Here is a 15,424-nt window from a genome sequence, read left to right on the forward strand (position 1 = left end):
GGGGTCTCGCTCTTGCTCAGGCTGGTTTCGAACTCCTGAGCTCAAACAAATCTGCCCGCCTCGGCCTCCCAGAGTGCTAGGATTACAGGCGTGAGCCACCGCGCCCGGCCTCCTTGCTTTCCTTCTTGTATCATTTCTGTTCTAAGTATATATTTCGATTTTTTTTAATTTATGACAAGGACATTACGTATTATCTTTTGGGACTTTTTTCATTTTATGTTATATTGCTAAAATTAATCCATACTGTTGTAGTTCATTTTGATTACACTCTATAATTATTCCATTTGTGAATATACCATTTTATACATTCACTTTTCTGCCAGTGTAAACATTTAGTTTCCAAGCTTTGTTATTGTTAGTAATACAGCTATAAATGTTCTTTTGTATGACTTTTGTTATCAATGGTAAAAGATTTCTCTTGCACATACACTAGCAGGAAAGCTACTAGTTCATGTGATATCTTTATATTCAACTTTAGGAGATAATGTCAAACTGTTTCCAGAGAGACTGCACCAATTTAATCTTCACCAACAACATATAAGAAAGCCATGTATAGGCTGGGCACAGTGGCTCACATCTATAATCCTAACACTTTGGGAGGCAGAGGCAGGAGGATCGCTTGAGGCCAGGAGTTTAATACCAGCCTGGGCAGCATAGAGAGACTTTGTCTCCATAAAAAAAAAAAAAAACGAAAGCCCAGGTATCCACATCTTCTCTAATACTTAACTAACGTTTTAAGACTTTTTAATTTGTCAAAAATCGAGTGATTATAATTTCACTGTAGTCTTAAAATACACTCTCTGAACACTCATAAAGTTAAACATCTCTTCATATTTTGTAGGCCTTCCTCTTTGGTGAAATGTTGCTCATGTCTTTTGCAGATTTTTCTATTGGGTTTTGTCCTTTTTACTGGTGGGTAGGAGTTCCTCATATGTACCAATTATTAATCCTTTGTAGGCTATTTGTTTTGCAAAAGTTTGTAATTTGTCTTTTCACATTCCTTAAAGTATTTTTTGAAAACAAAAGTCCTTAATTTTAATCTACTAGAATTTATTAATCTTCTAAAGTCAGACTTTTTGTGCCTTTTAAGAAATCATTCCCTATGACAATATTATTTTTTTTACTGGAAGTTTTACAGTTTTGTGTTCACCATTTAAAAATTTAATTCATTTGGAATTATTTGTACATGATGTGATATTAGCATGAAATTTTATTATTCCTCTGCCACATGTTAAAATTTACAGTTTACTTACTTCATCCCTACTCCAGGTTCTTCGCCTCGTAATTGTTAAGTGATCAGGAGGCTCTGTTGGTTGAGGTCTTGTATCACCAGATCGACCGTTGTTTCCTTCTGGTGTTTTAGAATGAACTAATGGAGGGATCTTTCGAAAGTTGAGGCTTTCATCAAAAACACGATCAACCAACTAATAGGAGAAAAGCAAACTCTTATAAGAATAGAGTAATTTGAAAAAGTACAGATTTTGGCATTATAATTTTTATTATTAGACAGAAGTTATTTCATTCTCAAGTAGTAATAAAAGCATGATATCTTCAATAAACCAATTATTCTTTCTTTTCATAAGCATTTCAAAGGTATTTCCTTTATAAAATAGACGTTCATCTACCTAGATTTTGTTTTCAAAATTCTGAAATATGTAACTATGTTAAATTCAGTTCTTCCATGGATAAGATTTTCTCTCAATGCAATACGGATGGTAAATAGATAAAAGCTGAGCCATGTAGATGGACAATGAGTTCATTTTACTCACATTGCCTTACCAGTGTAAAATAATGTTTCTTTTTCTTTTAGTTTCCTATCTTGTTTTTTCCTTTTTTTCTCCCCAAATCCAGGTGCCAAATTTCTTCACAAGATACACAAATTGCAATTCCAATTAAGTTTACAAAAGGAAAAAGAATTTTAAATTCACAAAATAAATATTTTGGTCTTAGTCAAATAAACTTTTAACAATGCTACAGAAATCACATACTCTAGTAAAAATGATATACTGCCATCTACCGTGCAAATTATAGACATACAATACTAAGTAACTCAGGTTTACTGAAGAGGGAATAAATTTGAGTAAAATATTCTGAAATAAAACAAAAAGGAAAAATGGAGTCTATTCAATGAAATGTTTGAGTAATTTTACTGGGTCTGAGTGAATGTATAATCATGTTAGGTAAAATTTAGTTAGAAAGCGGAGAAAATAACATCATCATTTTAAATGTACAAGAAGAATTGTGTATGTCTTGCTACCAAGAAGATCCTTTTGTTTTTCACCAATAAGGATGATTTTATAGATAGTTACAACTGATCAATGTGGTAACAAAACTCTACACAGATTGATGAAACATCGTTTATTAGACAACACATGAAGGAAAAACAAATAAGGTGACCATTAAAGAATCAGATTAAAGAAGGAATGTGACAAAAAGCAACCAAAGAAAATACTATCAGCACAGATTACCAGAATTAAATTTGTCAAAAAGGCTAACCATTTTGGGCTACTATTTAGAACTATTTTATAAAATTAAGGAAGTGGAATCATCAATATCGGGGACTGGTAAACTTTTTCTGTAAAAGGACAGATAATAAATGTTTTATACGTCACAGCCATACAGTTTCTGTCTCAACTGCTCAATTCTGACACTGTAGCACACCAACTGCCATAGAGGACAATTAAACAAATGAGTTTGGCTGTGTTCTAATAAAACTTTATGAACACAGAAATTTGAATTTCATATAATTTTCATGTTTTGAATTATTATTCTGGTTTTTCAACCATTCAAAAATGTAAAAATCAACCCTGTCTTTAGGTCCTTATAAAAACAGGCAGCAAGGCCAAAGTTTGCCAACCCCTGAACACAGAAATTCATTCTTTTAAATGCCAATTCTTTGCTTGCATTTCTGCTCCAGATCAAAGCAGCCAACATGGACAGAGAACACCATTAATTTTATATTATATGCTAAAGGTACCTTAACATACCTTCTGGAGCAATGTTATGCGAATGGTGCCCCCTGGAGTTGAACTGTAGGAGGTCTTGGTTTTACATGGGCAATAGTCTGTATATGGTAGCTTAAGTTCCAGAGTTTACAAGAATATTTTGAATTTTTTTTGTGTGTATGTATTATATATTTTAGTTTTCAAAATATACTTGGTTGTGTCTGTGTATTCATCAACAGAATTGTTAAAGTAATGAAAATGTAGACTTTTTCTCTTTCTTTGCTATCAGAGATATCTCCTAATTAACTAGCAAGGAAAATACCTTTTTAATTGTAGTATTTTCATAGTCAAACTCTATAGAAACTTCATAAAATCATTTATCAAATTTTGATTTGCTTTTCAGATACCATTTACATTCACACTTCAAGTGAAGCTATGGACCAGGAATTAGCAGGACAAATGCTCATTCTAAATGATTTTCCATCTTCACGCTATTAGCGTAGACCAAATGTTTAGCCTTTATGAGTTTCGTTACAAAAAAGAAATTTGTTAAAGTAAAGTTGGAAAATGCAGAGCTTCATGCAAATAGGGAGGGTAGACATAACTAAAATAAACTAAGCAAAAAGCTAAAAGCAAAAGAAATAAAGAAAAGAAAGAACCTTATGCATTTCTCCATGAAGATCTCCTACCTCTTCTCTAGTGTCTATGGCAGAGCCAGGGGTGGTGGCAGCAGTGCTTACTGTGGTACTAGGGGCAGTGCCTGATGAAGTCACTGAATCTATCTCTCCTGCTACATCGTTGATCTCCCGAGCAATGAGAGCAAGATCTTGGCTGATCCTGGTAATAATTTTAGAAAAGAATTTTAATCCCATTTAAATAACAGCTCTAGAAACAATCACTTATGATAGAATCAGTTATATAAGTTGTATCTCTAAAAATTTATACACAAAACTTAAGATTCTTTGGAAATGCTATTAACTATTTTGATAATCAAAGTCTTAAAGTTTAATTGCAAAAATTAATATTGATGAAACTAAATTCCAAATAAACTATATCAACTCGAAAAAGATACCTTAAATACCCTGAAGTACAGCTATATCCTTAAAATATACTATTAATGTTAACGACTAGCATTAATATATCAGAGAGGTTCTTACACTTGGGAATGATGGACAGAATTCAAGGAGTCCTTGAACTTGGATGAGAAGAAAACAATTACAATGTTATTTTCATTAACCTCTAACTGATGCTTAACATTTCTTTTAATTATAAATACAGGCAAAAAACCAGAGTGGTATTAGTTATACTGGTGATTTCTGTCACCAACAGAAATCACATTATAGTTGATACAGGTATCTCAAAACATCATTTACAGTCATCACTACTTCAAAATTACTGTAGTCATTAAACCCACAACATTAACCTTTTATTTAATATGTTAATAAAGAATTATATATTCCTATATCACTTTAAAGTATTTTAATAACTGTATTTCAATATAATAGGATTTCTTTGTAATTCTAAGTATTTTATGTTTCTGTATTTAGAAACATTTTGAGAAAGACTCCATAAGTTTCAAGAAATGGCTAAAGAGGTCTATAGTACCAAGAAGTTAAGAACTCTGACGTAATACTTTATGCTTTGCATAGTGCTTTCTAGTATACATTATGTCATTTGAGGCTCACAAAGTTCTTTCAAGGTAGGACTTATCTGATTTTATTAATGAGGACACATTCTCAGAGAAGTTGGATAGCTTGCTCATGACTGCACAACTTAGAAGTAGCTACTAAGGCAGGACCAGATCGTAGGTATAGTGCTCATTTCCACAAAGCTGTTTGTGTTTTTAGCCACATAGACTGAAGAACTAAATAACTGTTACCAGCGATAATCAAAGGAGAAAATAGACAGTTTTCTTTTAGAGTTCTTTTTAAGAGGAAGAAACTTAAAAAAGCTACCATTGATATTCCTGTTTCTCAAAACAGACTTCAATTCAATAAAACATGAAAAATTTCCAAGTTGCATCCATTGCACATAAACTCAGTTTGGCTACTTCAACAGGGAAGGCTTTGGATTGGCAGAATATTCTTAAAAGTATACGTGAAAGCCTCTGCAACTTTGAAACCAAAGTAAAAAGTAAATACAAAGTAACTTTTTTTTTTTCCTTAAAGAGATGGGGGTCTCACTATGTTGCCAGGCTGGCCTCCAACTCCTGAGCTCAAGCGATCCTCCTGTCTCAGCCTTCCAGGTAGCTGGGAATACAGGGGTGTGCCATGCCCAGGCTAAAGTTAACATTTTTTAACTTATGCAAAATGTGAGTTTGAAAGATTTTCCAGGAATGAAGTAATTGCATAAAAATGTAACTAGATTTAAAAAAAGAAGCTAAGTTGAAGCTTATGGACCAACAGCAGCAATTTATGGTCAACTAATATACAAACTTTGTAAGAAACAACAAACTCTCTTGATTACCAATACAAAAAGGTAAGAAAAACACCAACAAATATCTGCTGACCCCTTATTATGTGCCAGGCACTATGCTAGGTCCTAAATGTTACAATGATGAAGAAGTAGGTAGGGTCCCTGCTTTCACAGAGCTTAGAAATAGTAAGCACCATTATAATATAATGAGTACATTAGAAAGAAGCTTTATATTCATCAACTCATTATTAATGTCATCTTTTCTTACAGATAAGGAAAATGAGGCTGAGAAGTAAAGCGACCATTTTTTGGCCAAGGTCACAAATAGTGTCATATCTTACTGATAATGCCATGATGTCGTTTCATTATGTCATGCTACATCTCATATTATCATTCTATATACAATTTTTAAAAGCATGTTAACTGTCATTATGATTATTTTGAGAATAGGTTTAAAATGTTCCCTTAGATAATGTAGTCGATTCTCACAATTAACTGAAATAAATGAACTAGGGTGAGAAGCAGAATAGCCAAGCTTAGTAGGATAAAAAATAAATAAGTAATAAGATAAAATTTTTATTTTATCAGATAAAAACAGATAAAATCAGCAAAAGTGTTTTATGTATTCATACAATGAAAATTCTATTCTTTGTGGAAGCAGTATGAATTAATTAGAAAAAATATGCACAACAATCTCCATATGTTATGCAATAAAAACTATATTAAAATGAGCAATTTTTAATGTATATGCAATACATATTGTCTATTTGAAAACCTAACGGACAATTTTCACATTTAATTTCATTTTATTTCAAAATTTAGATAGGACAATAGTACCAAAGAAATGAAATATTAATTAAGGGTTAATAAGTTCTATAACATTAATGCTAGTCTTTTTGTCTTCCTGAGTGTCAGAATCATTGATCCAATTTCAAAAATTTTGCAGAAAAAAGTATGCACTATTTGTTAAAAAAAAGTGAGATTAAAAAAATGTAGTTTAAGAAAGCCATGAAATTTATAATTTTCTTATGTAAACTATCTCATTAATAGCACTCTTATTTAAATCAGTTAATTTTTTTTTTCACTTAAGGGTTATATATGCAAAAAATACATTAACTACAGATTTTGGGTACACTGGAAGTTAAAAGGAAATATTGAAAATTAGAGTCCTAGTGAAATGCATGCCTGATTAAACACGCAATCTTTGTGATCTCATAACCACAATAGAAACAAACTATCAGATTTTATTGATTTAAACTGCCAACATTAACACTCATTAGGTTTTAAATTAACTAAAAAAAAAATCCGCTTCATCTTTTTAATAGCATATTAAGTTTCAAAGTTTTTATATGTAACTAGTGTTCCAAAGTATACACATATAAACCATTAGAAGAAAATTTCCTTTGATTTTACTGGAAAAAAAGCAACTGATGAGCTATTAATGAACTATACTAGCTTTAGAATCCTAACACTGAAGTTAATGACAGGAAATCTAACTTTAGTTACCTTAACACTGGCTAAGAGATAATAGCTCTAATTTTAATGACTTAGCTTTTAAGAAATAATTCAGTTTTTAAGTGACAAGAAGTGTTAAAATATAAAATTAGTTTAAGAAGGAGAGACATTTAAGAGTCATTCTAGTAAAGCTATGATTTCCATACTGTCTAGAAGAGTTTAGTCAGAAAATAAACATTTTATAAGAGGAAAAAAGGAGTTATTAGCTGAAGGATACTCAGGAAAGCTGAAAAAAAGAAAATATAAGGAATAAAAGGCTAAGGTCAGCATAAATGTCAATTTGAAATAAAAACTGCACTATATAATAAGCCACATTTGGATTATTGAAATAAGCCTCACTTCTGGGTCTCCTCAAGCTTAAAAGGCAGAGAAGACGGGAAGATCAAACTCTATTCTCTTCTCCAGTGGTCTTATAACTTAAGGAACTTAAGAGAAATTTAATGGATGATTCACAGAAAATATTTTAAAAAATCAAATTTGGTAACTCTTATGTGTTTAAAAGACCTTTAAGACAATCACTGTATATACTCTTTTGTATTAATCTGCAAGTTTTCATCCTTTTTAATTGCCAAGGCACCAAGTTCTATCAATTTTTCTTTCACTGTGTTCCCTTATCTAGTCTTCAAGCAAATGTTTATCATTTTTTCCCATGTTCTCAACTGCTCATGAATGCAACAGTGCAACAGACTCTTAGCTTATTTTGACCATTCTTTTTTCTCCTGAAAGTATCTGAAATATGAAATCAAATATTCCTTAAGGAACAATTCCAGATCAGTCACCTATTAGAACTTTTAAATTGATCCTTTTTCCCCTTCATTGTTTTTCTGAGATTTAAAAATCTTCTTCACCAGCCCTCAATCTCACCTACCCGCTTTTACTTCCTATTCATACCACTACTTTTGTCAGTTTAGACTTTACTATCCCCCAAATACATACAACTCATTTAGGTCTGTGCCTTTGTTTATAAATGGAACATCTCTTTGGAATATTCTTCCTTTCCTCTTCTGCTTTCTAAATTCTATATATCCTTCTAAGCTTGGCTCAAATTCCTCCTCCACGAAGTTTTCCCAGAGTATTCTGGTCTTCAATGATCTCTGAATTTCATTAGCACTTAAAATCTGTACGCTTAGTTTAGTACAATATTCTATGATATGTAGGCATTTTGCTATTTTTATGGATTAGCTTTTTTTGAAATTTTTAATGAGAAAATTGCAGATTCACATGCAGTTGTAAGAAATAATAAAGACAGATCTTATGTGCCCTTTACCTAGTTTCCCCCAGTGGTATGGATTAGCTTTTAATCCTTGTTGCAATTATAAACTCCTTTAGAGCACAGGCTATGTGTTTTATGATTTTTGTCTCCCCAACAGTGACAAACACAGTCAGCAATTAATAAAAATTATGTGATATAATAAGGATGGATGCACCAAGGGAATTTCTAATCTGATACACAATAGAGATCATAATAATGAGACATAAAAAGAATAATGCAGAAGAATTTAGCTGTCCCTCTTCCTCCCAATTCTTAGCAAAGACAGAAAAGCCAGTAAGCCAAATAATAAAGAGCCATAGTTCTTTTCAAGAGTCAGGGAATCTGTACCAGGCCCCCACATTTCAAAGGCACATATGAAGAAAAGATTTAAAAGCATGTGGCTAAAAACAAATTTTTGTTTCATTAAATATTTACTTTAGGTTGTATTTTTGCTTCCACAACTCACTTCTGTGTACATGCACACATGCTCGTTCTCTCTCTCAGAGTAATAAGTATAGTGGTTTAAGGTTTACAAGGCATGGAAACAATTTAAAAAACATGAAACACTAGCAAATTGACTTGCCGAGACTTCATTTAAAATTCTCGTTATTTTTAACAACTAAGGAAAAAAATACACTTGTAAGAGACCATGTAATAGCACACGGGGGGAAAAACTCAAATTAAAAAACACCCATATTTACGCAAAAACCAGAACTACAAAATAAGACATGTAAGTTTTTTACTTTGTGTCATCAGTATGTGAGGAAAAAGTTCTAGGTGTTTCCCAGCCAGTGAAGACCAATTTTTACTCCCTGTCTAGAGGCAATCCAAGTGAAATGCTCGGGATTATTAGCCACAGAGCGTGAATGCTTACTTAGTAAGGTGAAACAGATACTTGGGAACGCTATCTACAAATAAAATACAGTATTCTTCTTATTACTACACTGCCTACAAATAAAACATAGTATTTCTAGTAGTATAAAAAAAAAGTACCCAGATGTGGCTTTTAAGTGGTAAAGCCATAATTTAAAGAAATTTACTTGATTTATAAATATTTATTACAACTTCTGAAGCCTTTTCCTGGTTTTGGCCTATCCAAGATTATTTTTCTCAGCTGTTGAAAGCAATGAACATAACTACATTTATACTACTACTTTGCTACTAACTGGGTCTCTTCTTTCTTTTTTATTAGGAAGCACATAATTTTAACACAGCCTTTAGCTTGGTGTGAAGCCACATCCCCATCTTCAGTTCTTCTTGACATGCCTTTCACATAAGAGACATGTGTTATCACCATAAACTCAAGCTGATTCTCATAAATTCACTTCAGTTTTCCTACATATGCAATAAGCATGATTTCTGTATTTTAAACCTTGACACTTAAAATGAGCTAAACTATTCTGTAATAAAAGCAACATATGTAAGTGTAACTATAAACAAGCAAGACTGACTTCCATAACAGAGATCCTTGAGATGTTTCATTACTGGATAATCATATCTTATACAGTAAATTATGAAAAACAGACACGGAATTTCTCACATTTTACCTTTTTTCCAAAAAAATTAATTGTAGCTAGATAAAAATGGTTCGAAGACACAGAATTTCTATGTAAAATTTCTTAGAGTTTGATTTAAAAATTTTCAATTTGCAGTCACAGGTATTTTTAAACTATTCCTTGACCATTAATAATGAGTTGTGAAGGGACATTAAAAAAAAACAACAAAGGAGACAAAGACAAGTTTGGGAAGAATCCAAGCATCATTTATCTGACAACATTTATTTGGTATCTACAAAGCAATGGTTATGAATGATTCCATAATCTGACACTATAATAAAGAATCAAAAAGTCCAGTCCTCAAAAGGCTTAAAGATTAACTCATGTATTTAACTGAGTACCAACTACAGGGAAGGTTCACAAAAACAGTTTCCTACTGAAAAGATCTTTCTCTTCCTTTGGTGGAAATTGTCAATTATATTTATTAACATGCTGGTGGCACTTTTATTCAATATTGTAAAACCTTAATGATAGAATTTTGGCAAATCCTGTCTCTTGTGCAACAAAAGCATGAGTATTGGGAGAAAGTTAATCTGAGTCACAAATGGCTAGCTTAGGATGGGATAGCAATGAGCTGAGATTGGAAGCTTCTCTTGGGCAGCAAGAGCAATTTCATGAGTGGCCTGAATAGAGTAGTGAAGTTTAAATAAAATACATGGAGTCTACTTCTGGCCATCAAAAGAGACAGAGATTTATTTTTTAAAAGGCATCTCCCATTGTTGTCAATGAAATGGTTAGCACCACAGATAAGTTATGTTTGGTGAACTGTAGAAAGAGACTTAAAATTACACTTATGAATATGCTCAAAATAAGTATAGGAAGTCTCAAATAAAGAAGTAATGGTAAGATGCTAACTTTGAAGGTCTTTTAACAAACTCGTGCCATTTTCACCAGAGAGAAAGTCTGCAAGTTAAAAGAAGATGGTCTGAAGTCTTCTGACAGGAAAGTACTGTCCTGATTCAATGAGCAAGATTTCAGATAGAGTTCTTATGGAAAAGGTATCCTAGGTTAGAGACTATGATCAAGGGAGAGTGAAGTTCTAGGAAATGTTGAAACGCTATACAGAAACTGAAGACTGTCATCTGAACCAGTGGGTGGATATTCTTAATCTCTTATACTTGCTATTTGGATCTGACCTAGTCCAACAGAATTACAGAAACCAGCTAGGCCTAGACTTTAGATATGAATGAATAAATTAGGTCTTAAAACTGATTTAGCAGATATACCTTATTCCTTGATAAAGTAATTTTTGTTTCCATAGTATTTTCTCCAAAACAAAAAACACTTTAGTATTATCAAAGCTCACCTCCACCTACACCCCTCAATGTAGTACATCCTTCAATTATACTGTAATTAAAGACTTGTTTACTAGATTGCAATACATAGAAATGCTTCACTAAATTACCTTATAGACAATAAGAAAACCCACACCATCTAATTCTGGCCACTACATTAAATTGACTCCTACCAAAAAACAAAACAAAATAAAAAGCACAGAGCTTTTAATAATTAATTAAAATTACAAGTAACTTAGTTTTTTACTGTTAAGATTACCACACGTTCATAACTTTAACTGCAAATATTTTAGGCTTGAAAGTATAAACCATAGTTGTATTTTAAAATGTTTTCAAATATATTTGATCAGTAATCTTTTTATTTTAATTTCACTAATAAAATTATATATAATATAAAGACTTACTAATAATAAAAGTCTTTTGTCTTAAAATGTCACGTGACTCTACTTTGGGGCCAATCAAATCAAGGTATGGGACTGGTAGGTGTGCTAAGACACATCTACTTAATGATCATTCTGATACTAAAAACAGATCACTTATATATCAGTGTTTTCATTATCAGGACAAACCATTTTAAAATAACTGAGTTTGGGCTGAAAATACAAAAAAAACCTTGGCTGAGATTCTTAGGTACAAACAGTGTACGCCTAGTACAGTATTTTACAAACTGTAGGAACTTAATGTTGATTCTAAAACTCTAGCTGTATCTGGATTCTCGTATACTTAAATGTATGAGATGTACAAAAAACCGAAAGCTTCAAATAAAGGTCTAAATATAGTAATACACCACTGTTTTCTCTGCACCCTTTTAAAATATAATGAACATTTAGTGATAGTTTACTGTATGTCAAGCACTAGGTTAAGTATGTGCATCAACTTGTCAATTCTCTCAAATTGGTACTATTATGACAATTTGACAGATGAGATCACTCCAAAACAGTTAATTAACTTGTCCAGGGTTACACAGACCTTGTGGTAGAGCTGGGTTTGAACCTAGAAGGTCTGGTTTCAGAGTCCTTATTCTTGATCACTCGACTACACTGCATCCCTATAATTCAGATTATCCATCAGAGTTCAGTAGCATTCAAAATTCACTCCCCATTCTCTGGTGAGATCTACTACCACAGCTTCAAGTATTTACTTTTTGTGAATGACTCTACAACTATGATTCTAGCTCCCTCCACAGAAAACAAAACAAACAAAAAACCACTTCCCTGGCTTTGAGATATATGGCTGAAAAATATACCCTGAAAAATTAAAATCCCAAGGGCAAGTTTTATTAGTGCAGTGCTACTGACTAACTAGTAGGAATAGGCATGAAAATCATTAGAAGTTAAATAGCCCGACCTTAGAGTCCTGCTACAGATAATAAAATACACACAGATAATAGTAATACAATGCACATAACAAAATGGATCCAAGTGAAAATATGATGAACAGCCCCTATTCCCTCTTCCTTTGTATTATAACTCTTTTCTACTTGGGGAAGGGAAGTGGATTTGACCCAGACGAAGAAGGTTAGTCTTTCTAGTTTGGAGTAGAAAGAGCTTGGGAGGGGAGGCCTATTGAGAGAAGGCAGACTTACATTCTAGTTGCCCCAGCCACCATTTGATCTTGTACAGCTGAACATCTCCTCCACGGGAAGGAGAAAAATGATAACACAAGAGCAAGACATGCTGTTGCCAGCAGTGTCCAGAAAAACAAAAAATATGTCAAGATACTCTCACTACAAGCATTTTGTGGGCCCATAATGATCCATGGAGCCCAAAGCACATATATGCCCTAACTTTAACTCTAACAATTGGCTTAAGATGATACAATAATTAGTCTCATAAAAAGCTATCTGTATGGTAAAACAAAATGTTTTGAGCAGCACAATGAGATTAGAAGAACATGTTCTCCAAGAATAAAAGCAATGACAAGTGACTAGACATTAAAAACAAAAAACTAAACATTACATTAAAAAAATGAGCCAGAAAAAAACACACGTCACAGAAGTCAATAAAGAAAAAACGAACACCATTAAATAATGGTAAAAGTTTGTTGTTTTTTAAAGCATCTATAAACTATATAACTCTTTGATAATGTTGCCAAGTATAAAACTTGAAGATTATGGTCTTAAAGACAGAACTCAGTTTAGGGTGTATAAAGTAAAAATATTTAGATAAAACATGGTATATTGCAGTAAAATTTAGTTATCTTATAAACTTAAAAAAAAAAGTAAATTTTAACTATTAATACTACAGCATCTGAGTATAATCTCTTTTCAATGTTCAGCCACTGTAAGTTATTAATTAAAAATCACATCTGCTGCATGAATTTTACTTTTTTTTAAACATTCTTTTTTTGGTATTCTTTTAAGTTTCAAGATATTACAGGGATATAAATGTTTTGGTTACATGAATTGCTTTTGTACAGTTTGAGTCAAAGTTATAAGTGTGTCCATCACCCAGATAATATGTGTTATACCCATTAGGAGTTAATTTACCCATCCTCTCTTCCCCCTCTCCCACCTGCTTGATTTCTGTTGAATTTTAGTACCATATGTACACATGTACACATGAGTGTTGATAATTAGTTCCAACTGAATAATGAGTTAAGATGGAAATCAAAAGATCCTTTAAACTAAATGACAAAGAGTACACAAGTTATCAAAATCTGTGGGATTCAGTAAAACCAGTCAGAAGAGGAAAATTTATAGCCTTAAAATGCCTGTATCCTAAAGACAGAAAGATAACAAATCAACAATCTAATGAACTGTCTCAAGGAATTGGAAAAGGAAGAGCAAACTAATCCCAAACCCAGCAAAGAAACGAAATAACTAAGGTCAGAGCAGAACCAAATGAAATTGATAACAAAAGAATTATACAGAAGATCAATGAAACAAAAAGTTGGTTCTTTGAAAAGATAAACAAAATCTACAGGCCTCTTGCTAGATTAACCAGAAACAGGAAAGGACCATAATAAGCTCAACTGGAAATGAAAAAGGAGATATTACAACTGATACCATGGAAATACAAAATATCATCTCTGAATACTATAAAAAGCTCTATGCACATAAATTTGAAAATGCTGAGGAAATGGATAAATTCTTGGAAACACACAACCTCCCTAGGCTCAATCAGGAAGAAACATAACTTCTGAACAGACCAATATCAAGTAATGAAATTGAAGCAGCAATAAAAAATCTCCACCCCCCAAAAAAGTACTGGACCAGATGGTTTCACAGCTGAATTGTACCAGGAACTGGTACCTACTTCGCAGAAATTATTTCATAACATAGAGAAGGAAAGTATCCTCCCCACTGGTTCTACAAAGCCAGTATCATCTTGATACCAAAGCCAGGAAAGGACACAACAAAAAAAGAAAACTGTAGACCAATATCCTTTATGAATATAGATGCAAAAATTCTCAATAAAATCCTAGCAAATTGAATTCAGTTGCACATCAAAAAGTAATCCACCATGATAAAGTGGGCGTCATCGCAGAGATGCAAGGATGGTTCAACATACACAAATCTATAAATGTGATTCATCACATAAATAGAAGCAAAAACAAAGACCATATGATCCTCCCAACAGACGCAGAAAAAGCATTGGACAAAATTCAGCACCTTTTATGACAAGAACTCTTAAAAGTCATATACGACAAACCCACAGCCAACATCATACTGAACAGGGAAACACTGAAAGCATTCCTGCTTAGAACTGGAACCAGACAAGGTTGCCCACTGTCACTTCTGTTCAACATAGTGCTGGAAGTCCTAGCCAGAGCAATCAGGCAAAAGAAGGAAATCAATGGTATCCAAATGGGGAAAGAAGAGGTCAAAATATTACTCTCTGCTGATGATATGAAATTATACCTAGAAAACCCCAAAGATTCGGCCAAGAGACTCCTGGAATTGATAAATAAATTCAGCAAAGTCTCAGGTTACAAAATCAATGTATACAAATCTGTAGCATTCCTATACATCAACAACAGTCAAGCTGAAAATCAAAACAAAGACTCAATACCTTCCACAATAGTAACAAAGAAAATAAAATATCTAGGAATATATTTAACCAAGGAGGTGAAAGACTTCTACAGGTAGAACTATGAAACTCTGAAGACGGAAATTGCAGAGGAGGTAAACAAATGGAAAAGCATATCATGCTCATGGATCATCAGAACCAATATTGTTAAAATGTCTATACTACCCAAAGTAATTTACAGAGTCAATGCAATCCCCATTAAAATACCAACATCATTTTTTTGCAGATCTAGAAAAAATAATTCTACACTTCATATGGAACCATTAAAGACCCCAAATAGCCAAAGCAACCTTATGCAAAAAGAACAAATTGGGAAGCATCTCCTTACCAGACTTCAAGCTATCCTACAAGAATTTTACTTTTTTGTATATAATCTGAAGGTTATAAGAAAAATTTACCTAATATTCAAAAATAA

General features: G+C 32.6%; 1 protein-coding gene across 1 annotated transcript in view; it reads right to left on the reverse strand.

Annotated features, from left to right (window-relative positions):
* Nucleotides 1-15,424, reverse strand: part of CEP170 (centrosomal protein 170kDa) — a 111,684-nt gene that overhangs the window by 14,751 nt on the left and 81,509 nt on the right. The window contains exons 14-16 of the mRNA XM_012644336.1: nucleotides 9,294-9,393; nucleotides 3,635-3,782; nucleotides 1,254-1,424 (exon numbers count right to left, since the gene is read on the reverse strand). Of these exons, the coding sequence (XP_012499790.1) occupies nucleotides 1,254-1,424; nucleotides 3,635-3,782; nucleotides 9,294-9,393 (419 nt within the window). The remainder of the gene's footprint in view (nucleotides 1-1,253; nucleotides 1,425-3,634; nucleotides 3,783-9,293; nucleotides 9,394-15,424) is intronic.

The sequence above is a fragment of the Propithecus coquereli genome, unplaced genomic scaffold, assembly GCF_000956105.1.
Source record: "Propithecus coquereli isolate 6110/MARCELLA unplaced genomic scaffold, Pcoq_1.0 Scaffold210, whole genome shotgun sequence".
Taxonomy (NCBI): Eukaryota; Metazoa; Chordata; class Mammalia; order Primates; family Indriidae; genus Propithecus; species Propithecus coquereli.